At 42.8% G+C, this 26292-nt stretch overlaps 1 protein-coding gene across 1 annotated transcript; it reads right to left on the reverse strand.

Annotated features, from left to right (window-relative positions):
* Positions 1-50: 50 nt before the first annotated feature.
* On the reverse strand, positions 51-5185 carry LOC124691502 (kinesin-like protein KIN-7A). The gene is made up of 14 exons (XM_047224783.1): positions 4921-5185; positions 4738-4827; positions 4556-4656; positions 4328-4441; positions 4162-4243; positions 4001-4068; positions 3846-3905; positions 3633-3757; positions 2616-2814; positions 2407-2538; positions 2211-2303; positions 1221-2102; positions 791-1119; positions 51-463 (listed from the first exon to the last, which is right to left on the reverse strand). The coding sequence occupies exons 1-14, from the start codon at positions 5183-5185 to the stop codon at positions 100-102; spliced, it is 2904 nt and encodes a 967-aa protein (XP_047080739.1). The 3' UTR covers positions 51-99.
* Between the last annotated feature and the right edge of the window lie 21107 nt (positions 5186-26292).

A 26292-nucleotide genomic window follows, 5' to 3' on the forward strand; every position in this document is an offset into this window, starting at 1 on the left:
TGACAGGCTTATAATCTCCTACAGTATCCTCCCTCCCTGTTCGAACCAGAACAGGTCATCTGGACATGATGAAATTGCATGGCCATTTCTCCTTTACTGTCATGGCCTGATGGTCTGAGTTACCAAAGTTTGAGCTCTCTCCCTGATCCTGTTCGAAATTGGCCGCCAGCCCATCAGCCACGGCTTCCTGCATGCGGGGACCGCGAAGTTGAGCTCAAACATCTCCTTGCTGATGTTGCCACCCTCGCAGAAACCGACCAATCGGGCAACTGTGTCGGCGCTCTCCTCGATGTGCACTTGATCATCAGGGTCTGTCCACAGCTTGTTCACCAGCTGCAGCTTCCGATGCTTCGCCTCGAGAGGGACCTGCCATTTGATGAACAGGCGCTCCCGCTCCTCTTCCGTCAGCCTGGAGCCCATCCGTCTTGCGAGAAATTCTCGCTCATTCCTCAACACCTTGATGCTGCAATGTACACATAATAAATGTCAGGTGCCTTGGAGCTATTTGGAAATAAGGAATTAGCAACATTGGGTTACGGCATGTGAAACATTTTGACTTGACCTAGTGTATTTAAATCATAGACTAGGTTGTAGATGTTGAATGATGGCTAAAGCTCAGAATAGTGGTATCACTATGACCAAAGAAAACATCATCAAAATAGGGCCTCAGGCCTGCACCCCCTCTCTTTTCTGGCAGTGTTCAACACTACCTTTTGCTGCTAGAGTTAATCAACATAATTTGTAAAACAGGAATAGGACAGGCAGCATGTTGGCCTATCATCATAATTACCTTGAGGCACGAGAAACTGCAAGGTCGTCACCAGGTCCAGCAGGACTTGCATCACCGACTTCGTCCAAATGCTGCTGCAACCATAGCAATCTTCGAACTTCAACTTCGATGTATATCTGATCAGCCCTATCCCCCCTGAATAGCCGATAGAACTGGGTTCTGTGTATGATCGATACATGACAGAGATCCCATAGCTGGATAATGTGCTGCATCTGCGCCTTAAATAATCCGTCCCATGGCTCAAGGCCATCTTGTAGACATCCCGAAGTTTCCTCCCGATCTTCTTCCATGTCATTTTGTTTTCCTTCATTAGATTCCAATTCCAAGACCTGTAAGAAAATTTTGAAGAAAACATATTTTAGCAGAATAATTATATTTTCAAAATGATCAAGAAAGTAAATATTTGTGGAAGATCAAATGGGGCCAGGACCTGGCAGACAAGCAGCTGCTTTTGGTACTGAAGTTTCGCCACTCTCTCCTTCAGCTCGGTCACATAATCCCTGATGTTCCTTACATTTTCTTCAGCTGCATTTTGGAACATCCTCTGCATCTTCTTCATGTTTACTGAGCTGGATCGCCTATTGCGTGGTGTTCCATCACGTGATGATACATCTCCATTCTCTTCATTTTTCATGGGAGTAGCCTTTTCTGAATCCCCGTGAGACACAATGTGGCCGTCTGGAGCTTTGTTCTCAACATCCGATTCTGAAGGTCTACTAGAAGAGTGTGGAGAGCAAGGTGCTCTTATTGCTTTGTTTATGTTGTTCATGCCCAGCGGAAGAAACACCCTCCTCTTCTTTTTTGATGCATTGGACTTTGTCGAAGATTCATTACACTGTGTGCCAACATTTGGAAGTGACATCACCAATTTATCAAGAGACTTCTGTACACTTTCTAGTTTTGCCTCAAGTTTGGCAATATCATTGTCTTGCATATGAAGTCTACTGATTTCATCTTTCAAATCAGACCCATTCCCGTCATCTGTAATCATCTCAACATCTCTGTTCTCAGGTCTAACGGATTGCATCTCCCTGATTTCTACCTGAAGTTTAGCGATAGTTTCCGCTGCATCTTGGTTGCCATGCTTGTGGCATTCAACCTCCTTGTGTAATACTTCAATAGCTCGGTTCGCTTCAACCTCAAGCTGTTGTTGTAGCTGCTCGAGTTTGCGAATTTCATGCTTTAGCGTTAAGGGAGCAGTGGATGATTGTCTAATTGAGTTCCTTATCTTGATCATTTTACTAGGCTGTAGTGACCCAGAAAATGTGAGACACTTCCGGGCATTTTGCGGTGAGTCAAAGGGATTCCAACCCTATACAAAATGATGGATTTGGAGAAGATTTAGTTTTTTGCGGGAAGAATGGAGATGATACAGTTGACAGCAAAAGAACATGTCTTCAAGGAAAAGGCAAAATCTTACTTGCTGGTTGTTACCCATCTTCTTTCGTAGTTCTTCAAGTTGTGAATATGCATTATCTCGTTCTTTCTTGAGTTCTTCCATTTCTACTTCCATCTGCAAGGTTCACTCTATCAGATCAATTACAAAACTATATTCAGCGAATCCTCAAAACTCAATAGTTAATAGTAAGAATTTCGTCCTTGGTAAGAGACCTTACCTGTCTGATTTTCCTGTCCTTCTCTATTCTTAGGATCTCAGAAGAGGATGCACGATCAGGGGTTTGTAGTTCTGCCTCTAGCCTAGCAACTTCAGTTTGAAGGTGCTTCACGAGTTGCTTATCAGAAACAATCTGTATGGACAATGGAATGGTAAGTTTATTTCAAGAACCGGGGGTATGACAAAGAACCTTGGAGTCGCAGTTCTCACCATATTAACTTTTGCGGTATTTGTGACCTCCTTGGCACATGCTGCAAAGAATAAAGTATTTCTAGATTGCTCTACGTGTGTCAGGGCTGGGCTCATGGTACAGATGATGGCCGTTCTTGCATTGCCACCCAAAGAAAGTTGCAAAATACGTGTGAGCTTCGAATCACGATATGGTATGTGTCCACTTCTTTTCTCTGAGCTGCAATGCAAATTTATAGTTAGTATGTTTGAAGTCCCAATAAGGATAAACTTTCTTTCCTTAGATTTTGCTGCCAGAAGCAAGAAAAACAAAAATGCCCCATGTAACATCTTACTCTCATAATCTTAATGCTAACTGGCACTGCTAATCCAAAGAACCTTTCAGTAACTGTAAGCATTGCTGAAGTGAACAGGGGCAGTTTCTATAACTCAGGTAGCCAATTTGCAACGTACAATTATTCGCATTATTTATCTAGTTTATGCGATTACTTAAGTATTTACCATGGTACATGCTGGTAATCTGACAGATACTCTAATTTAGAATGTGTCTACGCTCTTATAAATTATTAAATTTACAATAAAAACCAAAATTTGAAGATAACAAAAATGAGTTGGATTGAATGGAAGAACCATCTGTTTATTAGTCATCACATGCCAAATGCCACTCATATACAGAAAACCACATCGTGAAGTTTGAACTTTCAGTCATTTAGCCAGCAGACCCAAGAAATTACTACTATGAGACATTCACAAAACATAAGTCGTTTCACATACACAAAATGACTCACCCAAAATTGTTGGAATTCGACTAACTTGAGGTACAGAATCGATGTCATTCACATAATAATGTTCTTTAGTAAGAATATGTTTATCTGATGTATTCATTTGCGCTTTGGTTGTGCACTTCTATATGAAATTCATGAGGAGGTAACTATATTAGAGCTAGTTTCCCAATTAATGCAGAGAAAAGCTACTAGAGAGCAGAGACATATGATCCAAATTTCCTATCTAGAAGTGTCTCTTTTAAAGAACTCAAACCTTAGCTTTCGGATGACTTTAGTCAAAGTCAGCAAACTGAGATTTATATGGCAGCCTTCTTTCAATCTTGCGCCAATTGCATGTGTTTGTGCAACTCTTTCGCTTCCAGCAAGGTCAACAAAATTCTGCGCAAAAGCAAAAAAAACAAATCATTAAGATCATGGACAGCTAAAATCAGCATACCACATGCCAAAAGTAGGGCAGTATTCTTACTAGAGTAGCAACAAAAGATTTAACGCAGCCTGACACTTCACGGAGCCTACTCTCCACTGTCTGCATAGAGATACACAAGATAAAATATTAATTGTTTTCTCAATGCATTTTTCTTGGAAAGGTGGGAACATAAACAGGATTTTTTTCTCATGTACCAGCCTAATGATTTGGTGGGAACGAGAACTGGTGTCATTCAGTGCAGTCTCCCCAACCTGTCTTTGTTCTGCAGTTATTTGGTAGGTCATTAACAAATGTCAACCAATTAACCTTGCATGTTTCTTCTTTCTCGAGAGGTACACTCTGCAAGTAGTAGTACCTTCACAAATGCCGATTAGATGCCTCAGATGTTCTCTGTCCTTGGCAATTTGTTCGTCCAACTTCTCCACGATGGGTCCTTTCTGTCAAACCAAAACATACTTTTACAAGATCATTACAAACATGAAGGGTGATTATGTAAGGAGGTACTAACTGAGTTAACAAACCTCGGGATCATCTAACAGCCGAAGGGGACCAGAGTCAGGTTGTAGAAGATCCTTCACAACCTCATTGTAGATTTCCATAGCAGATATCTTGATAACAAATTCCCTCTCAGGGGTCTAAGCAATAGACAAAAGCCAGAAAGGCAGAAAAGGTTATGTCTTACGAACATGACGGCAGTCTTCCATGCAGAGTCTGTAAAATATCACCAACAGAAGATACGAAAAACTCACATTTTCCATGTGCCTGTAAATATCACAGACAGCACTCTCTGTCACGCCTCTCATGGTATATGTCTTGCCACTGCTAGTCTGACCATAGGCAAAAATGGTGGCTGCAAAATAAAGACAAGGGAAAGGTCACTTTCAGATCATCATTCCACCAGCACTAAGCTAGAAAGTGAGCATCAGCCTACCATTGATGCCTGTCAACGCAGACATAGCAACATCCTTAGCTCCGTCTTCGTAAACCAAATCGGTCTGACAACTCGGCCCAAACACCTTATCTGGAGGGATTACATAGGCGTTCATTAGTTCATTACAAGGTCACTTCTGTCACAACATACAGAATTGCTTGAGCTGATCGCTGGACAGTGTACCAAAAGTGTAAGAGGTGGGTGCAGCCCGGTCCTGTGGGGGGCCCTTGTATATAATTGTCTGACTGTCAGCACATTCCCAGGCAGCCTGGTCCTTCACGGCCAGCTCCTTCTTGCTCAATGGTCGCACCCTAACTGTGACAAATATTTTCTCCTCCTTGGGCCTGGCGCTGCCCCCAGGGGTACGGGCTGGTGTGCCCCCAGGGGTACGGGTTGGTGTGCGCTCAATCTTGGTTATAGGGGTGCCTGGTGGTCTTGATGCAACCATGTCTGTAATCCCTGCTGGTGTACAAATCTGAACCGTCGCCCAGAAGGCTGGGGAAAACAACAAGAATTCAGTCTTAGTTCTTGCGGAAAGGCAATGCTGCACTTTGTCACGTTCAAAATCATATCCTACAGAATAATGTGGATATAAATGATGTAGGAGCTAATCATCAGCCATAAGAACTGACAAAGTAAGAAACCATTTCAAACACTATCTATCTATCCATCTTACTGCAGGAAATGTTGCCACCACAGTCTGCACAATGAGGCGATTCAGTTGCTGATCAATTCAGAAACATTCGTTTAGTTTGCAACCGCAGAAATGAACAGACCAGGTATTTTACATTACCCTTCATGACTAACATTACACGACTATCTGGACAGCAACAATTCCGAAACTCGAAAGTAAATATCCCTGTCATCAATCTCTGCATTAGTGCATTTCCCCTAATTGATTAAACGACCCGCCAATCGAATTTCCATGAACAATACAAATCCGGATGTCTCCAGCCGCAATGACAGAGAAGTGCCACAGCTTCCCTATTCCAAGCTACCGTACGGACACACATTTCCCCCACAAAAATTAAAGGGAATCGGCGACGCCAAACGCATAGGCTAAGAGCATCTCAAATACTACTAGCAATTAGATAGATCACTCGAAAGCCCAACGCAACCGCTTACCAGACCTCCAGCAGGCGGTAACGCGCGTTCAGCTGAAGCCCCCGATTCCCCCGAGGGAATACGCGCTATCCGCAGTCCGCGCGCGCAGGCAGCGAACGGCAAATCCGCAACAAGCTGGAGACGGTGAAGGATCTGGATCAGACGGGCAGAACGAAACTCTACAAAGCAATCCAAGAGCGCTAGGGTTCCTCACCAGCAAATCGGACCAATCCAAGCACACGGGCGGATCCCCACGCCGGTCGTCCCAGTACGGTGCAGCGGAGGACGGCCGCGAGCGAGAATCCCTCGACGCGGAAGGGGATCTGGAGGCGCTCGTGCTCGGCGGAGACCGGAGAGAGGGAGGAGGAGGAAGAATGGAGAAGAACTCGTGAGAACGGAGCGTGTGGGGGTCACTGAGGCAACGGCTAGCTCAGATTTGGAAAGGCGTTACTGGAAGTCCCCGGAGACTCGCTGTGACGTGGCCGCAAGGGGTTCGGACCCACCTGTCGGCGAATGGAGTTTTATGGTAGGTTTTGTTTGACTTCAGGTGGTCCCGCACGAGGGGCTCGCCGCCGTCGACGCTGGGCGGCACCGTGGTTTGAAAATTTTACTGACTCTTCTTGCTATAATTTCAATATTTGTGCGTTCGTTGCGCTGGCTTGGTGTCTCTACTCGTCCCCAAATGGATTTTGGGACGCGTCGAATAAAAAAAACGTTTTCAGCCGCGCCCCCTAGACTCGATTTTTGTTCGGCGATGTCCGATACGGTGTCCGCCCCCCCGAGCCCATCCCCTTTACACATGGGACGCTCCGGGGACACCGGACACACCGAAAAGCGAGGCGAGACGTCGCGGGACCGACGCGTTAGCGGCACAGGAAAAATTCGTACACCGCTCCCGCCTAATCGCGCCTCTCCACGCTTTCTGCCATCCCAACACATATGAGCTATCCCGCCCGTCGATTCATTTCTCACTCCCGCCGTCGCTACGATGTTCCTCCCGCCGCCACACTCTCCCCATCCATGGCACCACCGACTGCCCCCAAACAAATGGCCAAGAAGCCGCCGAGCAATGAGACGAAAGGGGCGAAGGTGCCCTTCGCGGAGCCGCGGAAGGCGCCGGCTCCGAAGAAGAAGCCGGAAGGCTGGACCGATGATCAGTGGCATCAAAACTGTCTGCGTCGGAAGATGTCGACGGTGGAGCGGAAATGACGGAGGGCGGCGCAGCTGGAGAAGAAGGTGTTGGCAGCGCGCGCGCACCAGCACGCGTTGGCCGGGTGTATCGCTGCCACCAACGCGAGCCCATGGAGTACGGCGTTGCCGCCGTACATTCCGGGGGTGATGTCCCTGTCGACATCCGGGTTCTACAACGACAGCCCCTCCGCCACTCCCGGGTGCGTGACGCCAAACTTGTCACCGCGGTACGAGGATGCGCTGCCTCATGGCGGCTTCAACCCCAACGCTATGTTCTACTCCCCGACGTACGAGCCAGGGCCCGGTCTGGAGGGCGCCCCGTTCAATGGCCGCAGGGGCCCGCTCAAATTCGACGGTGCCGGTGCTGAGGAGGAGGAGGAGGGGGAAGGGGAGGGGAGGGGGAGGGGTGGAGGAGGAGTGGAGGACGACGAGGGTGCTGGTGAGGATGCCGATGATCTCGTGGAGGTTGACGCGGACGGCGTCAGGAAAAAGAAGGAGAAGACGTCGGGCACACGAGGCCCCAAGTGGACCGTTCTGGAGGATCAATGTCTGTGCGAGTCGTGGGCGACGGTGATCCATGACTCCGTCATCGGCGCCAACCAAAAATACGGGAAGTATTGGGCGAGGATCAAGGCCGAGTTTGATGAGCGCAAGCTGATCAACATCGACTAAAACAAAGTGAAAATGAAGAGGAGCCAAAAGGCAATGTCGACGCGATCGGCCATCATCTAGGCGTCGGTGAACATGTTCCATGGGTACCATCATGACTTAGAGACCAGAGGCGACAGTGGCGCCGACATCAGCCAACTGGTACGACTCTTTCTTACATAATCTATAGTGCCTACATTGTGTTCGATGAAATGATTGCGTTTTATTTGGTTACTTTGAAAAGGCCATGGATTTGTACCGGAAGAACTTAGATGGACATAAGTCATTCACGTTGATGCGTTGCTATAGCAAGCTCAAGAAGAGCCCCAAATGGAGGTTGACGCGCGTTTCGTTGTCGAAGGGGAAAAACGCCATTGATCTGGATGCGCCGCTGGCAACATCGGCAGGGCGCCCTATCGGCAACAAGGCTGCCAAGGCCGTCTTGGCCGATGCTGCGTCGGTCGAGAAGACGCAGGCGTCGCTCACGCAGTACTTCGTCGAGGTCTCCTCGACCTTGCTCTCCCGCGACAAAAAGGCCGAGGAAAGGTGGGCGGCGCTGCTCAAGAGGCAAGAGGAGAAGATGTAGCTGAAGAAACGCAGGGACGACATGTCCCTGCTGAGAGCGTTGACAGAAGGAACGTCTCTCCGGACGCGGGCGGCGCACAACTTCTTCAAAGGCCAGATCCTCGACGCCATTGAAGCCAAAATGGCGGCAGCCAAGGCAGAGTCCGAGGCGGCAGCCCAGGCAGCTGCAGCGGAAGCGGCCCCAACCCCGGAGCAAGAGCCGGCAGACGCATCCGCTACTACACCTGTGTTGGCCTCTACCTCGACGTCGGCGACGGAGCATGCACACTGGGCAGATCACGACGAGTTCATCATGATCGACGGGCCTATGTCGACTCAGGATGCGTCGTCAGCGTCAGCGTCGCCCAACCCCAACCCCTTATTTTAATCTTTCGTCGGCGTCGGCGTCGCCCAACCTCAACCCCTTCTTTTAATCTTTCGTCGGCCTGTAATATGATCGCGCGCCCAGTACTTTGATCGCCGCTACTCTGATCACGACGACTTCGGCGGGAACGATCTATTTTGAATGCAAACTATTTGAATTCCTCATTGGGGATGGCGTTTGGGGGACGCGACTAGGGAGCGACGTCCCCCAAACACGGCACGAACAAAACACGTCCCCCAAACTCTCAATTCGGCGCGGTTTGGGGGACGGTTTGGGGGACGCGACCGGAGATGGTCTAAGGCTCGGGGTCTTGCTATAGCCGTATGGACGGCTATAAAAATCGCGCCCCCAATTTAGTTTTAGTGTCGGCACGGCCCAACGAGTTATCTGGCGCTCCCAGACCGACTGAATCCAACATATGGGGAGGCTAGCGGAGGGGCGCCAACGCGACGCGCGTTGGCGGGAAAGGAAACAGTGAGAAGGTGCAGGAAGCGCCTGCTTGTCTTGGGTCCATGTCGTCAGCATTAGCGAGCCAGTCGTCTTCCTCATCACCTTCCGCGCCGCGTCAAAGACCGCTCGTCTTTGTCGCCTACTCGCCTTCAGCGCCTGCGGCCGTAGCATCGACGCGTCCGGTCGACAGGCCACGCGTCAGCGTTAATGGCCACCGACGCCCCCTCTCGCTCCTTTAAAATCCACCCTCACATCGCTCGGTCTCACACCGTCCCATCTTCCTCGCGTAGCTACTCTCACCGCAGATCACCAGCTTGTCCCCCACTAATCTTGGCGACATGGAGCGCTTCTCCGCAGACGGTACGGTGGCTTCTCATCGGCGCAAACAGCTGGACGGTGTTCTTCCAGCGCCAGCGCGAGGACCGCATCACCACCTACGACGGTAATGATGACCCGCTGGAGAGCTTGGCCTCCTCGGTGAGTAGGTGATACGTCTCAAACGTATCTATAATTTCTTATGTTCCATGCTAGTTTTATGACAATACCTACATGTTTTATTCATACTTTATATCTTTTTTATGCATTTTCCGGTACTAACCTATTAACAAGAAGCCGAAGCGCCAGTTCCTGTTTTCTGTTGTTTTTGGTTTCAGAAATCCTACACAGGAAATATTATCGGAATTGGACGAAACAAAAGCCCACGGCCGTATTTTCCACGAAGGATTCCAGAACATCAAAGAAGAGTCGGAGGCGGCCAGCAGGGGGGCCACCCCATAGGGCGGCGCGGCCCTACCCCCTGGCGCGCCCAGGTATGGGGAGCCCACCCCCTGGCTCCCCCGACGCTGCCTCTTCGCCTCTATATTCCTTCGTATCGGAAAACCCTAGTACCGAGAGCCATGATACGAGAAAAGTTCCAGAGAGGCCGCCGCCGTCAACCCCATCTCGGGGGTTCTGAAGATCACCTCCGGCACCCTGCCGGAGAGGGGAATCATCACCGGAGGGCTCTACATCACCATGCCCGCCTCCGGACCGATGCGTGAGTAGTTCATCCTTGGACTATGGGTCCATAGCAGTAGCTAGATGGTTGTCTTCTCCTATTGTGCCATCATGTTTAGATCTTGTGAGCTGCCTATCATGATCAAGATCATCTATTTGTAATACTACATGTTGTGTTTGTTGGGATCCGATGAATATGGAATACTATGTCAAGTTGATTATCGATCTATCATATATGTGTTGTTTATGATCTTGCATGCTCTCCGTTGCTAGTAGAGGCTCTGGCCAAGTTGATACTTGTAACTCCAAGAGGGGGTATTTATGCTAGATAGTGGGTTCATGCCTCCATTGAATCTGGGACAGTGACAGAAAGTTCTAAGGTTGTGTATGTGTTGTTGCTACTAGTGATAAAACATCAATGCTTTGTCTAAGGATATTTGTATTGTTTACATTACGCACAGTACTTAATGCAATTGACTGTTGTTTGCAACTTAATACTGAAGGGGTGCGGATGCTAACCCGAAGGTGGAGTTTTTAGGCATAGATGCATGCTGGATAGCGGTCTATGTTCTTTGTCGTAATGCCCTAAGTAAATCCCATAGTAGTCATCATGATATGTATGTGCATTGTTATGCCCTCTCTATTTTTCAATTGTCCAACTGTAATTTGTTTACCCAACATGTTATTTATCTTATTGGAGAGACACCACTAGTGAACTGTAGACCCCGGTCCATTCTTGTACATCTGAAATACAACCTACTGCAATCATTGTTCTCTGTTGTTCTTTGCAAGCAAACATCATTCTCCACACCATACATTTAATCCTTTGTTTTTAGCAAGCCGGTGAGATTGACAACCTCACTGTTAAGTTGGGGAAAAGTATCTTGATTGTGTTGTGCAGGTTCCACGTTGGCGCCGGAATCCCTGGTGTTGCACCGCACTACACTCCTTTACCAACAACCTTCACGTGGCATTCATCTCCTACTGGTTCGATAACCTTGGTTTCTTACTGAGGAAAAACTCGCTGCTATACGCATCATACCTTCCTCTTGGGGTTTCCAACGGACGTGTGCTTTACCATCACAAGGAGCTACTTTCCTGGCACCGTTGCAGGACCCGTCACGCGTAAGCAGCAAACTTTTCTGGCGCCGTTGCCGGGGAGATCAAGACACGCTGCAAGGGGAGTCTCTCACACCCAATCTCTTTACTTTATTTATTGTCTTGCTTTATTTTATTTCTTGTCTTTTTTGCTTTCTTTATATCAAAAATACAAAAAAATTAGTTACTTGTTTTACTTTATTTAATTCGTTTTGCTTTACTTATTTTTATTATTGTTAAAATGAATACTCTTGAGAACACTAAATTGTGTGACTTCACTAGCACAAATAATAATGATTTCATATGCACTCCTATTGCTCCACCTGCTGCTACAGCAGAATTTTATGAAATTAAACCAGCTTTACTAAATCTTGTTATGAGAGAGCAATTTTCTGGTGTTAGTACTGATGATGTTGCTGCCCATCTTAATAATTTTGTTGAACTTTGTGAAATGCAAAAGTATAAGGATGTAGATGGGGATATTATAAAGCTGAAATTGTTTCCTTTCTCCTTAAGAGGAAGAGCTAAAGATTGGTTGCTATCTTTGCCTAAAAATAGTATTGATTCATGGACTAAATGTAAGGATGCTTTCATTGGAAGATATTATCCTCCTGCTAAAATTATATCTTTGAGAAGTAGCATTATGAATTTTAAGCAATTGGATAATGAACATGTCACCCAAGCACGGGAGAGAATGAAATCTTTGGTAAAGAATTGCCCCACCCATGGACTAACTACTTGGATGATCATCCAAACCTTTTATGCAGGATTAAATTTTTCTTCAAGGAACCTATTGGATTCAGCTGCTGGAGGTACTTTTATGTCCATCACTTTGGGTGCTGCAACAAAGCTTCTTGATGATATGATGATCAACTACTCTGAATGGAACACTGAAAGGACTCCTCAAGGTAAGAAGGTAAATTCTGTTGAAGAAACCTCCTCCTTGAGTGATAAGATTGATGTTATTATGTCTATGCTTGTTAATGGTAAATCTCATGTTGATCCTAATAATGTTGCTTTAGCCTCATTGGTTGCTCAAGAAGAGCATGTTGATGTGAACTTCATTAAAAATAATAATTTCAACAACAATGCTTATAGGAATAATTTTGGTAACAACTATAGGCCATATCCTTCTAATAATGGTAATGGTTATGGTAATTCTTATGGTAATTCTTACAACAATAGTAGGAGTGTACCCTCTGATCTTGAAGTCAAGCTTAAAGAATTTATTAGTACACAAACTGCTTTCAACAAATCTGTTGAGGAAAAGCTTGCTAAAATTGATGTTCTTGCTTCTAAGGTTGATAGTCTTGTTGCTGATGTTGATCTTTTAAAACTGAAAGTTATGCCTAATGAAACTAAAGATATTAAGTTCGAATTAATGACAATATTAGAATGATGGCTGAATTGCATGCTAGATGGGAAAGAGAAGAAAAACTTGCTAAAGAGAATAATGTAGCTAAAGTTTGGACTATTACCACCACTAGTAATGTTGATGCTTCACGTGTTGTTAAACCTCCTACTATCAATGGTAAAATAATTTGTGTTGGCAATGTTTCTACTTCTACTACAAAGCGTGCAAAATTGCCTGAAACTGCTGAAACTGTTTGTGATAAAAGTGCTGAAATTTTTCAGAGTATTGGGGACAATGATCCCATTGCTTTAGATCATAATGGTTTTGATTTTGATAATTTTCATATTTCTGAAGTTATTAATTTCTTTCAAAAACTTGCTAGAAGTCCTAATGCTAGTGCTATAAATTTGGCCTTTACAAAACATATTACAAATGCTCTTATTAAAGCTAGAGAAGAGGAATTAAAACTTGAAGCTTCTATTCCTAGGAAGTTAGAAGATGGTTGAGAGACCATCATTAAAATGAAGGTCAATGATTTTGATTGTAATGCTTTATGTGATCTTGGTGCAAGTATTTCTGTTATGCCTAATAAACTCTATGATATGCTTGACTTGCCACCTTTGAAATATTGTTATTTGGATGTTAATCTTGTTGATAATTCTATAAAGAAACCTTTGGGGAGGATTGACAATGTTCACATTACGGTTAACAATAACCTTGTCCCCGTTGATTTTGTTGTTTTGGATATTGAATGCAATGCATCTTGTCCTATTATTTTGGGAAGACCCTTTCTTCGAACCGTTGGTGCTATTATTGATATGAAAGAAGGAAATATTAAATATCAATTCCCTCTTAAGAAAGGTATGGAACACTTCCCTAGAAAGAGAATGAAGTTGCCTTTTGATTCTATTATTAGAACAAATTATAATGTTGATGCTTCTTCTCTTGATGTCACTTGATTTTCACTTTCTGTGCCTAGCTGAAAGGCGTTAAAGAAAAGCGCTTATGGGAGACAACCCATTGTTTTATTTCTTCAATTTTTGTTTTATATTTGAGTCAAGGTGCTTGTTACTATTGTAGCAATACCTTTGTATCTTTATTTTATTGCATTGTTGTGCCAAGTAAAGTCTTTGATAGAAAGTTGATACTAGATTTGGATTTCTGCGCAGAAACAGACTTTTAGCTGTCACGAATTTGAGTTGTTCTCTCTGTAGGGAATTCGTAAAATCTTGAACAAATTCATGAGTAACCCTCAGATATGTACGCAACTTTCATTCAATTTGAGCTTTTTCATCTGAGCATGTTAAGTGCCTCGAAAAAATTCGTCTTTACGGACTGTTCTGTTTTGAAAGATTCTGCCTTTTATTTCGCATTGCCTCTTTTACTGTGTTTGAATGGGTTTCTTTGCTCCATTAAATTTCAGTAGCCTTGGGTAATGTCCAGAAGTGTTGGGAATGATTGTGTCCTTGCTGAACATGTGAATTTTTGATTATGCACTTACCCTCTAATGAGATTGTTTTGAGTTTGGTGTGAAGGAAGTTTTCAAGGATCAAGAGAGGAGGATGATATAATATGATCAAGAAGAGTGAAAAGTCTAAGCTTGGGGATGCCCCCGTGGTTCATCCCTGCATATTTCAAGAAGACTCAAGCATCTAAGCTTGGGGATGCCCAAGGCATCCCCTTCTTCATCAACAACTTATCAGGTCACTAATGACCCAGAAGTATAGGGGGTGTATCGTAGTATTTTCAATAAATAAGAGTATCGAACCCAACGAGGAGCAGAAGGTGTTGACATGCAGTTTCGATGAAGGATTCACTGTAAATGCTCACAGTCAAGTGTTCAGGGGGTTTTGATGTAGCAGATGAATAAAGTACAAGTAAGTAAAATGCGAGAGAAATAATTGCAGCGAGTGGCCCAATCCTTTTTAGCACAAAGGACAAGCCGGTTTGTTTACTTATAATGCCCAAACGTTCTTGAGAACACACGGGAATTTAGTCTAGTGTTTTCGCTTCATATAGTTGATTAATCTTCATTGTTTTGATAACTGTTGTGTGGGTGAACCTATGCTAATGCACCGCTCTTCCTAGGACTAATACATACTTGTGATTATACCCCTTGCAAGCATCCGCAACTACAAGAAAGTAATTAGATAAATCTAACCACAGCCTTAAACTCTGAGATCCTGCTATCCCTCCTGCATCGATATACCAATGGGGGTTTAGATTTCTGTCACTCCGGCAACCCCGCAATTAGCAAACGAGTACAAGATGTATTCCCCTAGGCCCATAAAGGTGAAGTATCATGTAGTCGACGTTCACATGACACCACTAGAAGAATAACACCATAACTTAAATATCATAACATTGAATATTACTCAACCATAATTCACTACTAACATTTAGACTTCACCCATGTCCTCAAGACCTAAACTAACTACTCACGAGACATCATATGGAACATGATCAGAGGTGATATGATGATGAATAACAATCTGAACATAAACCTTGGTTCAATGGTTTCACTCAATAGCATCAATAACAAGTAGAAATCAATACCGGGAGAGTTTTCCCTATCAAACAATCAAGATCCAACCCTAATTGTTACAGCGGTGATGAGGTGCAGCGGTGGAGACGGCGGTGATGATGATGAAGATGATGGTGCTGATGATGGAGATGATGTCCAGCTCGATGACGGTGACGATGGCGTCGATTTCCCCCTCCGGGAGGGAATTTCCCCGGCAGATTTCAGCCTGCCGGAGAGTTCTTTTCTCTCTGGTGTTTTCCTCCCCGCAGAGGCGGCTGTGACTCTTCGCGACTATCCCCCGGAGCTTAGGTTTTCGGGACGAAGAAGTACGCGAAGGAGAGGAGGCCAGAGGGGGCTGTGGGCCCCCTCCCCACATGGCGGCGCGGCCAGGCCAGGGCCCGCGCCGGCCTATGGGGGGGCCATGGTGGCCCTCCTCGGCTCCTCCTTTTGGCTACCTTCGTCTTCTGGAAAAATAGGATTTTCAGTATAATTTCCGTCAATTGTTGATCTTCCGAAATATTGCATTCTGACGGCGCTTTTTCCAGCAAAATCCTGACTCCGGTGCGCGATTCTCCAACAATCATGAAACATGCAAAATAGATGAAATAACATAAGTATCACCTCTAAATATGAAATATATCAATGAATAGCAGTAAATTATGATATAAAATAGTGATGCAAAATGGACGTATCAACTCCCCCAAGCTTAGACTTCGCTTGTCCCCAAGCGAAGCCGAACTCGGTAAACGGGACCACATGTTTATGGAGTGAAGAGTCAATAAACCAAATACGGACAAGAAGCATCATATTAATTCACACAAGACATTCTAGTGAACAACTTCCTCATATAATTCAACTTGAAACAAGTATAAGGTAATCACAAATAAAGGTGCATAAGGAATCATAATTGGTGATGGCAAACTTCATTCTTGGTCAGAGAACAATTAACAGATTGTACTTATCTATCGAGCAGCGCTCTTATGTTAAAACTTATATGGCACAACTTGCATACTCAATCATAATAATGTCTCATAATCATTGATAACTTTCAAAGCTATATTCATTCAGATAAAACTTGTAATAAACAAGGAAGAGTAAAAGACATGATTAAGCAGATCACAATATAAATGGTTTGATCACTACAACTCAAATGCTTGCTTAAGATGGAGGGAAATAGGTTTACTGACTCAACATAAAGTAAAAGACAGGCCCTTCGCAGAGGGAAGCAGGGATTAAATCATGTGCTAGAGCTTTTTCAGTTTTGAAATCATATAGAGAGCATAAAAGTAAAGTTTTGAGAGGTGTTTGTTGTTGTCAACGAATGGTAGCGGGTACTCTAACCCCCTTGCCAGACAAACTCTCGAAGAGCGGCTCCCATAAAGTTTTATTTTTGGTTGACACTCCTTCCAACCTTTGCTTTCACAAACCATGGCTAACCGAATCCTCGGGTGCCTTCCAATCATTCTCAGACCATGAAGGAGTGTCTTTTTTACTTTAGTTTTATTTAGATGACACTCCTCCCCACCTTTGCTTTCTCAAGCCACGGCTAACAGAATCCTCGGGTGCCTTCCAACAATCACATACCATGTAGGAGTGTCTATTTGTAAAATTATGAAGGTTAATTAATTGGGGCTGGGAACCCCGTTGCCAGCTCTTTTTGCAAAATTATTGGATAAGTGGATGAAGCCACTAGTCCATTGGTGAAAGTTGCCCAACAAGATTGAAAGATAAAACACCACATACTTCCTCATGAGCTATAAAACATTGACACAAATAAGGGATGATAAATTTTGAAATATTTAAAGGTAGCACACGAAGTATTTACTTAGAATAGCAGAAAATACCATGTAGTTGGTAGGTATGGTGGACACAAATGGCATAGGTTTGGGTTAAATTTTGGATGCACGAGAAGCATTCCCTCTCAGTACAGGTTTTTGGCTAGCAAGGTTGATTAGCAAGCATAAGAGTTGAGGGAAACAAACAAATATACATGTGATAGAAACAATCATGCATCTTCCTTGTAAGCACAAACAATTTTAACTTCGGAATAATAAGCTAAGAGCTAACAAGAAAGACAATGAAACAACTACATGTATTTCTCTTTTCTACTTAAACCTCAAAGTGTTGTTGCTATTGACCAATGCCAAGTTTGCCAAAACCAAATAGATTTACTCAATGCTCCCAAAGTGATACCAATACTAATAACAAGATCAATCATATAATAGAGATTGCAAACTAAAATAAGATGTGCAATATGTAAATGATAAGACTTCTCATTAATATTCCATAACGATAACTCACACCAAGGGATACATAGACAACCAACTAAAGAGAGATACTTCCACACTGCAACCCATCTTATATGATAACTTTCCTACTCATGATATGACACTACTTGACAGTAAAAAGTAAAAGATAGTGATGATGTGATACCGCGGCACTCCCCCAAGCTTGGAACAAACCAAGGGGATGCCAATACCAATGATGAATTACTCCTTCGGCGGTGGTGGTGATGAATTCTTCCCATCATCAGACTTCCAAGGAAGAGGCTCTCCATCAACAAACGACATCTTGGTCTCAGGAATCCTGAAACTAGCAGCATAGCTTATGTGTTTAAACCTGTTTTCATACTCACAGTTTTGATTCTGAACATCATAGAGTTGAGCTTGGAGTTTGTTGGTGGTGTCGTGAAGCGAGAGGATGTCGTCCCACAGCTTTGCAGTCTCCTTCTTGTGTCCATCAATAAGTTCAGACACAATCTTGTGGAAGATGTCCACTTCACGCTCAGCCATCTTCTTGTAGTTGAAGACCTCTTGTTCTAGCTTCTCCATCCTGTCTTCCAAGCTTCCTTCTCCTTTAGGACCCTGGACATCTTTGATCTGCAACTCTCCATCAACGAGCAGCAATTCCTTGGGGTGCATCTTCAGCTCATTCATGTACGGGTTGACGACGTCCTCAAAGAAGCTATCCTTCGGAGTTCCCGACGAGGACATGATGGCTCTAGATCCGAAGCAGATCCTAGCAGAAAATAGCTCGAAACAAAACACGTCGAGAAAACGATATACGGACCTCCAGGGATCCGGGGAATTATATAGCAGAAATTTTTGCGACAAAAGGAAAGTACCAGGTCGAACCAGAGTCGGAGAGGGGCAACGAGGGGCTCTCCTCATAGGGCGGCGCGGCCAGGCTGGGGCCCGCGCCGGCCTATGAGGGCACGCCCTCGTGCATCTCCTCCACTCCGTTTTGATCTCGTAATTTTTCATATTTTCCAAAAACAGCAAAAACATTGTTCGGGAAGTAAAACGCGAACTTTTTATTACCAGTACTGTTACCTATTCAAAGTCGAATTCTGCCGGACTGTCAATTTGACCTTTGATGAAAGCTTCCGGAGTTACCACTCGAATAACATCAACATCTTCATTATAAGAATCTCTAGAGATATAATGCTTGAGTCTTTGTCCATTCACCACTTGTGTGGCATCGCCTTGGAGAGAACTAATTTTAATTGCTCCTGAACGATACACCTCCACAATGACATATGGTCCTTCCCATTTTGAGAGTAATTTCCCTGCAATGAATCTGAGACGAGACCGATACAATAGGACTTTATCCCCAACATTAAATTCTCTTTTGATAATCCTTCTATCATGCCATTTCTTAACTTTCTCTTTAAAGAGTTTAGCATTTTCATAAGCTTCACTTCTCCATTCATCTAGAGAACTCAATTGTAGCAATCTCTTCTTACCGGCTAGTTTAGGATCTTTATTTAGTTCTCTTACAGCCCAATAAGCTTTGTGCTCTAGTTCTAAAGGTAAATGACAAGCTTTCCCATAAACCATTTTATACGGTGACATACCCATGGGATTTTTATATGCAGTTCTATACGCCCATAGTGCTTCCTTCAATTTACTAGCCCAATTCTTTCTAGATTTATTAACAGTCTTTTGCAAGATAGATTTAATCTCTCTATTTGATAGTTCTACTTGCCCACTAGTTTGCGGATGATAAGCGGAAGCAATCCTATGATTAATACCATATTTAGCAAGAGTTTTTCTAAAACCACCATGAATAAAATGAGAACCTCCATCAGTCATAAGATATCTAGGAACTCCAAATCTAGGAAAAATAATATCTAAAAGCATTCTTAAAGAAGTCTCACCATCAGCACTTTTTGTGGGTATGGCTTCCACCCATTTAGTAACATAATCAACAGCAACAAGTATATGAGTGTTACCTTCTGAAGAGGGGAAAGATCCCATGAAGTCAAATCCCCAACAATCGAACGGTTCAATAACAAGAGTATAATTCATAGGCATTTCATTGCATCTGGAGATATTACCAACCCTTTGACATTCATCACAAGATAAAATAAACCTTCTTGCATCTTTGAAGAGAGTTGGCCAATAAAAACCTGATTGTAGAACCTTTTGCGCGGTTCTATCTCCGGCATGATGTCCTCCATAAGCACTACCATGACATTTACTCAATATCTCTTGTTGTTCATATTCGGGAACGCATCTTTGCAGAATACCATCCATTCCTTCTTTATATAAGTGTGGGTCATCCCAAAAATAATGCCTCAAGTCATAAAAGAATTTCCTCCTTTGCTGAGCTGAAAAGGTCGGAGGCAAGTACTTGGAAACAATAAAGTTAGCATAATCAGCATACCAAGGACTATCTCGCGAACTCACCTTTATTACAGCCAATTGTTCATTTGGAAAACTATCATTAACGAGAACAGGATCATAAGCAATATTTTCCAATCTAGACAAGTTATCGACAACGAGGATTATCAGCACCTTTCCTATCTATAATATGCAAATCAAATTCTTGCAACAGAAGCACCCATCTAATAAGCCTTGGCTTAGCATCTTTCTTTTGCATTAGGTATCTAATTGCAGCATGATCGGTATGAATTGTAACTTTTGAATCAACAATATAGGATCTAAACTTGTCACAAGCAAAGACCACAGATAACAATTCTTTTTCAGTTGTAGCATAATTTCTTTGAGCAGCATCAAGAGTTTTACTAGCATAATGAATAACATTCAATTTTTTATCTACTCGCTCTCCAAGAACAACGCCTACAGCAAAATCACTAGCATCACACATAATTTCAAAAGGTAAGTTCCAATCTGGAGGTTCAACTATAGGAGCAGTTGTTAAGGCTTTCTTTAGAGTTTCAAAAGCTTCCTTACAATCATCATCAAACACAAAAGGCACATCTTTTTGAAGAAGATTAGTAAGAGGTTTTGAAATCTTGGAGAAATCTTTAATGAATCTCCTATAAAACCTAGCATGACCAAGAACACTACGAATACCTTTAACATCCCTAGGATAGGGCATCTTCTCAATTGCTTCAACTTTAGCTCTATCAACTTCAATACCTCTCTCAGAAATTTTATGTCCCAATACAATTCCTTCATTAACCATAAAGTGGCATTTCTCCCAATTAAGAACAAGGTTAGTTTCTTCACATCTCTGCAAAACTTTATCAAGGTTTCGCAAGAAATTGTCAAAAGAATTCCCATAAACAGAAAAATCATCCATGAATACCTCTACAATATTCTCGCAAAAGCCATGAAAAATAGCAGACATGCATGTTTGAAAAGTAGCAGGAGCATTACATAAACCAAAAGGCATACGTCTATAAGCATAAGTTCCATAGGGACAAGTGAAAGTGGTTTTATCCTGATCTTTAGTTTTAACAGCAATTTGTGAAAACCCAGAATAACCATCAAGAAAGCAAAAATGAGTATTTTTAGACAACCTTTCTAACATTTGATCAATAAAAGGTAAAGGGTAATGATCTTTCTTAGTTACTTTATTAACTTTTCGATAATCAATGCACATTCTATACCCTACAACTACTCTTTGAGGGATGAGCTCATCATTATCATTAGGTACAATAGTCATTCCTCCTTTCTTAGGAACACAATGCACAGGACTAACCCATCTACTATCAGCAATAGGATATATAATACCAGCTTCAAGAAGTTTTAATACCTCATTTCTTACCACATCCTTCATCTTAGGAATTAGACGACGCTGATGTTCAACAACAGGCTTTGCATCATCTTCCATATTAATGGCATGTTGGCAAATGGAGGGAGAAATCCCCTTCAAGTCATCAAGAGTATAGCAAATAGCTCCTCGGTGTTTCTTCAATATTCCCAATAACCTTTCTTCCTCAATCTCTGAAAGCTTAGAACTAATAATAACAGGATATATTTTCTTATCATCAATATGAGCATATTTAAGATTATCAGGCAATGGTTTTAAATCAAAAACAGGATCTTCCTTTGGTGGTAGTGTTGTACCTAGATCTTCTACCGGCAAGTCATGTTTAAGAATAGGTTGACGAAGGAAAATTTCATCAAGCTCATTTCTTTCTTCCCTAAAGACTTCACTCTCACTATTCTCCAAATGTTGCTGCAAAGGATTATTAGGAGCAAGAGCAATAGATGCACACTGTTCAAATCTAAAATCATTATTAGGCAAATCAGCTTTATAAGGAGTTTTGGCAAATTTAGAGAAATTAAACTCATAAGATTCACCAGCAAATTTAGTCACAATTTTCTCTTTCTTGCAATCTATAACAGCTCCACAAGTATTTAGAAAAGGTCTACCAAAAATGATAGGACAATGCTTACTAGCAGCAGAACCAAGTACCAAAAAGTCAGCAGGATATTTAATCTTACCACATAGGACTTCCACATCTCGAACAATACCAATTGGAGAGATAGTTTCTCTATTAGCTAGCCGAATAACCACATCAATATCTTCAAGTTCACAAGAACCAATTTCATGCATGATCTCCGTGTAAAGCTCATAAGGAATAGCACTAATACTTGCACCAATATCGCATAAACCATAATAACAATGATCACCAATTCTAACAGATAGCATAGGAACACTAGTTTTCCTGGACTTATTAGGATGTGAAACAATATTAGAAGCATCTTCACAGAAAATAATATGACCATTGATGTCTACGCCCCCTCCTTTTCCTGTAGACAGTGTTGGGCCTCCAAGAGCAGAGGTTTGTAGAACAGCAGCAAGTTTTCCCTTAAGTGGATCACCCAAGGTTTATCGAACTCAGGGAGGAAGAGGTCAAAGATATCCCTCTCATGCAACCCCGCAACCACAAAGCAAGAAGTCTCTTGTGTCCCCAACACACCTAATAGGTGTACTAGTTCGGCGAAGAGATAGTGAAATACAGGTGGTATGAATATATATGAGCAGATGGCAACGACACCGGAAAAGTGCTTTGCCCTGGACGAGTAAACAAGCGAGTAGTAACGCAGCAGTAGTAACGCGATAGAAACAAGTAAACAAGCAGCGATAGCGATATTTAGGAACAAGGCCTAGGGATTAGACTTTCACTAGTGGACACTCTCAACTTTGATCACATAACGAGAATAGATAAATGCACACTCTACACTCTTGTTGGATGATGAACACATTGCGTAGGATTACACGAACCCTCAATGCCGTAGTTAACAAGCTCCACAATTCAATGTTCATATTTAAATAACCTTAGAGTGCATGAAAGATCAATTCGACTAAACCAAGTACTAACATAGCATGCACACTCGTCACCTTCATGCTATGTAGGAGGAATAATACACATCAATACTATCATAGCAATAGTTAACTTCATAATCTACAAGAGATCATAATCATAGCATAAACCAAGTACTAACACCGAGGCACACACTCGTCGACATTACACCGTGCGGGAGGAATAAAACTACTTTAATAACATCACTAGAGTAGCACATAGATAAATTGTGATACAAAACATATTGCAATCATAAAGAGATATAAATAAGCACTTCACTATGCCATTCATAACAGTGAATAAGTATTCTGTGAAATATAGCCTAAGAGACCCACACGGTGCACACACTCGTCACCTTTACACACGTGGGACAAGGAGTCTCCGGAGATCACATAAGTAAAATTCACTTGACTAGCATAACGACATCTAGATTACAAGCATCATCATATGAATCTCAATCATGTAAGGCAGCTCATGAGATTATTGTATTGAAGTACATAGGAGAGAGATGAACCACATAGCTACCGGTACAGCCCCGAGCCTCGATGGAGAACTACTCCCTCCTCATGGGAGCAGCAGCGGTGATGAAGATGGCGGTGGAGATGGCAGCGGTGTCAATGGAGGAGCCTTCCGGGGGCACTTCCCCGTCCCGGCGGCGTGCCGGAACAGAGACTCCTGTCCCCCAGATCTTGGCTTCACGATGGCGGCGGCTCTGGAAGGTTTTCTCTGGTTTCATCCAACGTACTGCGTTTTTAGGTCGAAAGGGGTTTTATAGGCGAAGAGGCGGCGCAGGAGGGCTGACAGGGTGGCCTCACCCTAGGCCGGCGCGGCCAGGGTCTGGCCCGCGCGGCCCTATGGTGTGGGGCCTCCCTGGCTCTCCTCCGACTCTCCTTCGGTGTTCTGGAGCCTTCCGGGAAAAATAGGAGGTTTGGCGTTGATTTCGTCCAATTCCGAGAATATTGCCCGAACAGCCTTTCTGGAACCAAAAACAGCAGAAAATAGCAACTGGCCTTTCGGCATCTCGTCAATAGGTTAGTTCCGGAAAACGCATAATAATGACATAAAGTATGCATAAAACATGTAGATATCATCAATAATGTGGCATGGAACATAAGAAATTATCGATACGTCGGAGACGTATCAGCATCCCCAAGCTTAGTTTCTGCTCGTCCTCGAGTAGGTAAACGATAAAAGATAATTTCTGAGGTGACATGCTACCAACATAATCTTAATCATACTATTGTAAAGCATATGAGATGAATGCAGCGATTCGAAACAATGTAAATGCAATGAGTAAACAATTGAATCATATAGCAAAGACTTTTCATGAATAGTACTTTCAAGACGAGCATCAATAAGTCTTGCATAAGAGTTACTCATAAAGCAATAAATTCTTAGTAAAGGTATTGAAGCAACACAATGGAAGATTAAGTTTCAGCGGTTGCTTTCAACTTATAACATATATATCTCATGGATATTGTCAATGTAAAGTAATATAACAAGTACAATATGCAAGTATGTAAGAATCAATGCACAGTTCACACAAGTGTTTGCTTCTTGAGGTGGAGAGAAATAGGTGAACTGACTCAACATAAAAGTAAAAGAATGGTCCTTCAAAGAGGAAAGCATCGATTGCTATATTTGTGCTAGAGCTTTGATTTTGAAAACAAGAAACAATTTTGTCAACGGTAGTAATAAAGCATATGTATCATGTAAATTATATCTTACAAGTTGCAAGCCTCATGCATAGTATACTAATAGTGCCCGCACCTTGTCCTAATTAGCTTGGACTACCGGGATTATCGCAATGCACATGTTTTAACCAAGTATCACAAAGGGGTACCTCTATGCCGCTTCGTACAAAGGTCTAAGGAGAAAGCTCGCATTGGATTTCTCGCTATTGATTATTCTCAACTTAGACATCCATACCGGGACAACATAGACAACGAGATAATGGACTCCTCTTTTATCCATAAGCATGTAGCAACAATTAATTTTCTCATTTGAGATTGAGGATATATGTCCAAAACTGAAACTTCCACCATGGATCATGGCTTTAGTTAGCGGCCCAATGTTCTTCTCTAACATTATGCATGCTCTAACCATTCTAGCGGTAAATCTCCCTTACTTCAGACAAGACGGACATGCATAGCAACCCACATGATATTCAACAAAGAGTAGTTGATGGCGTCCCCAGGAACATGGTTATCGCACAACAAGCAACTTAATAAGAGATAAAGTGCATAAGTACATATTCAATACCACAATAGTTTTTAGGCTACTTGTCCCATGAGCTATGTATTGCAAAGATAGAGAATGGAAAATTAAAGGTAGCACTCAAGCAATTTACTTTGGAATGGCGGAGAAATACCATGTAGTAGGTAGGTATGGTGGACACAAATGGCATAGTGGGTTGGCTCAAGGATTTTGGATGCATGAGAAGTATTCCCTCTCGATACAAGGTTTAGGCTAGCAAGGTTATTTGAAACAAACACAAGGATGAACCGGCGCAGCAAAACTCACATAAAAGACATATTGTAAACATTATAAGACTCTACACCGTCTTCCCTGTTGTTCAAACTCTTTACTAGAAATTATCTAGACCTTAGAGAGACCAATTATGCAAACCAAATTTTAGCAAGCTCTATGTATTTCTTCATTAATAGGTGCAAAGTATATGATGCAAGAGCTTAAACATGAGCACAACAATTGCCAAGTATCTCATTATCCAAGACATTTTAGCAATTACTACATGTATCATTTTCCGTTCCCAACCATATAACAATTAACGAAGCAGTTTCAACCTTCGCCATGAATATTATGAGTAAAGCCTAAGGACATATCTGTCCATATGCAACAACGGAGCGTGTCTCTCTCCCACACAAACATTTATTCAAACAAAAACAAAAACAAAAACACACAGACGCTCCAAGCAACGTACATAAGATGTGACCGAATAAAAATATAGTTTCAAGAGAAGGAACCTGATAATTTGTCGATGAAGAAGGGGATGCCTTGGGCATCCCCAAGCTTAGATGCTTGAGTATTCTTGAAATATGCAGGGGTGAACCACCGGGGCATCCCAAGATTAGACTTTTCACTCTTCTTGATCATAGTATATCATCCTCCTCTTTTGACCCTTGAAAACTTCCTCCACACCAAACTCGAAACAAACTCATTAGAGGGTTAGTGCATAATCAAAAACTCACATGTTCAGAGGTGACACAATCATTCTTAACACTTCTGGACATTGCCCAAAGCTACTGGAAGGTAATGGAACAAAGAAATCCACCCAACACGACGAAAGAAGCAATGCGAAATAAAAGGCAGAATCTGTCAAAACAGAACAGTCCGTAAAGACGAATTTTAAAATGGCATCAGACTTGCTCAGATGAAAATGCTCAAATTGAATGAAAGTTGCGTACATATCTGAGGATCACGCACGTAAATTGGCATATTTTTCTGAGCTACCTACAGAGAATTTTGCCCAGATTCGTGACAACAAAGAAATCTGTTTCTGCGCAGTAATCCAAATCTAGTATGAACTTTTCTATCAACGACTTTACTTGGCACAGCAAAACACAAAACTAAGATAAGGAGAGGTTGCTACAGTAGTAAACAACTTCCAAGACACAAATATAAAACAAAGTACTGTAGCAAAATAATACATGGGTTAT

The sequence above is a fragment of the Lolium rigidum genome, chromosome 1 (assembly GCF_022539505.1).
Source record: "Lolium rigidum isolate FL_2022 chromosome 1, APGP_CSIRO_Lrig_0.1, whole genome shotgun sequence".
Lineage (NCBI taxonomy): Eukaryota > Viridiplantae > Streptophyta > Magnoliopsida > Poales > Poaceae > Lolium > Lolium rigidum.

Coding starts and splice junctions, on each gene's coding strand:
- LOC124691502 (XM_047224783.1), bottom strand. CDS start 5,185: ATGGTTGCATCAAGACCACCAGGCACCCCTATAACCAAGATTGAGCGC. Junction 3,758..3,845: donor AATCTTTTGTTGCTACTCTA/GTAAGAATACTG, acceptor GCTTTTGCGCAG/AATTTTGTTGACCTTGCTGG. Junction 464..790: donor GCAGTTTCTCGTGCCTCAAG/GTAATTATGATG, acceptor TGTACATTGCAG/CATCAAGGTGTTGAGGAATG.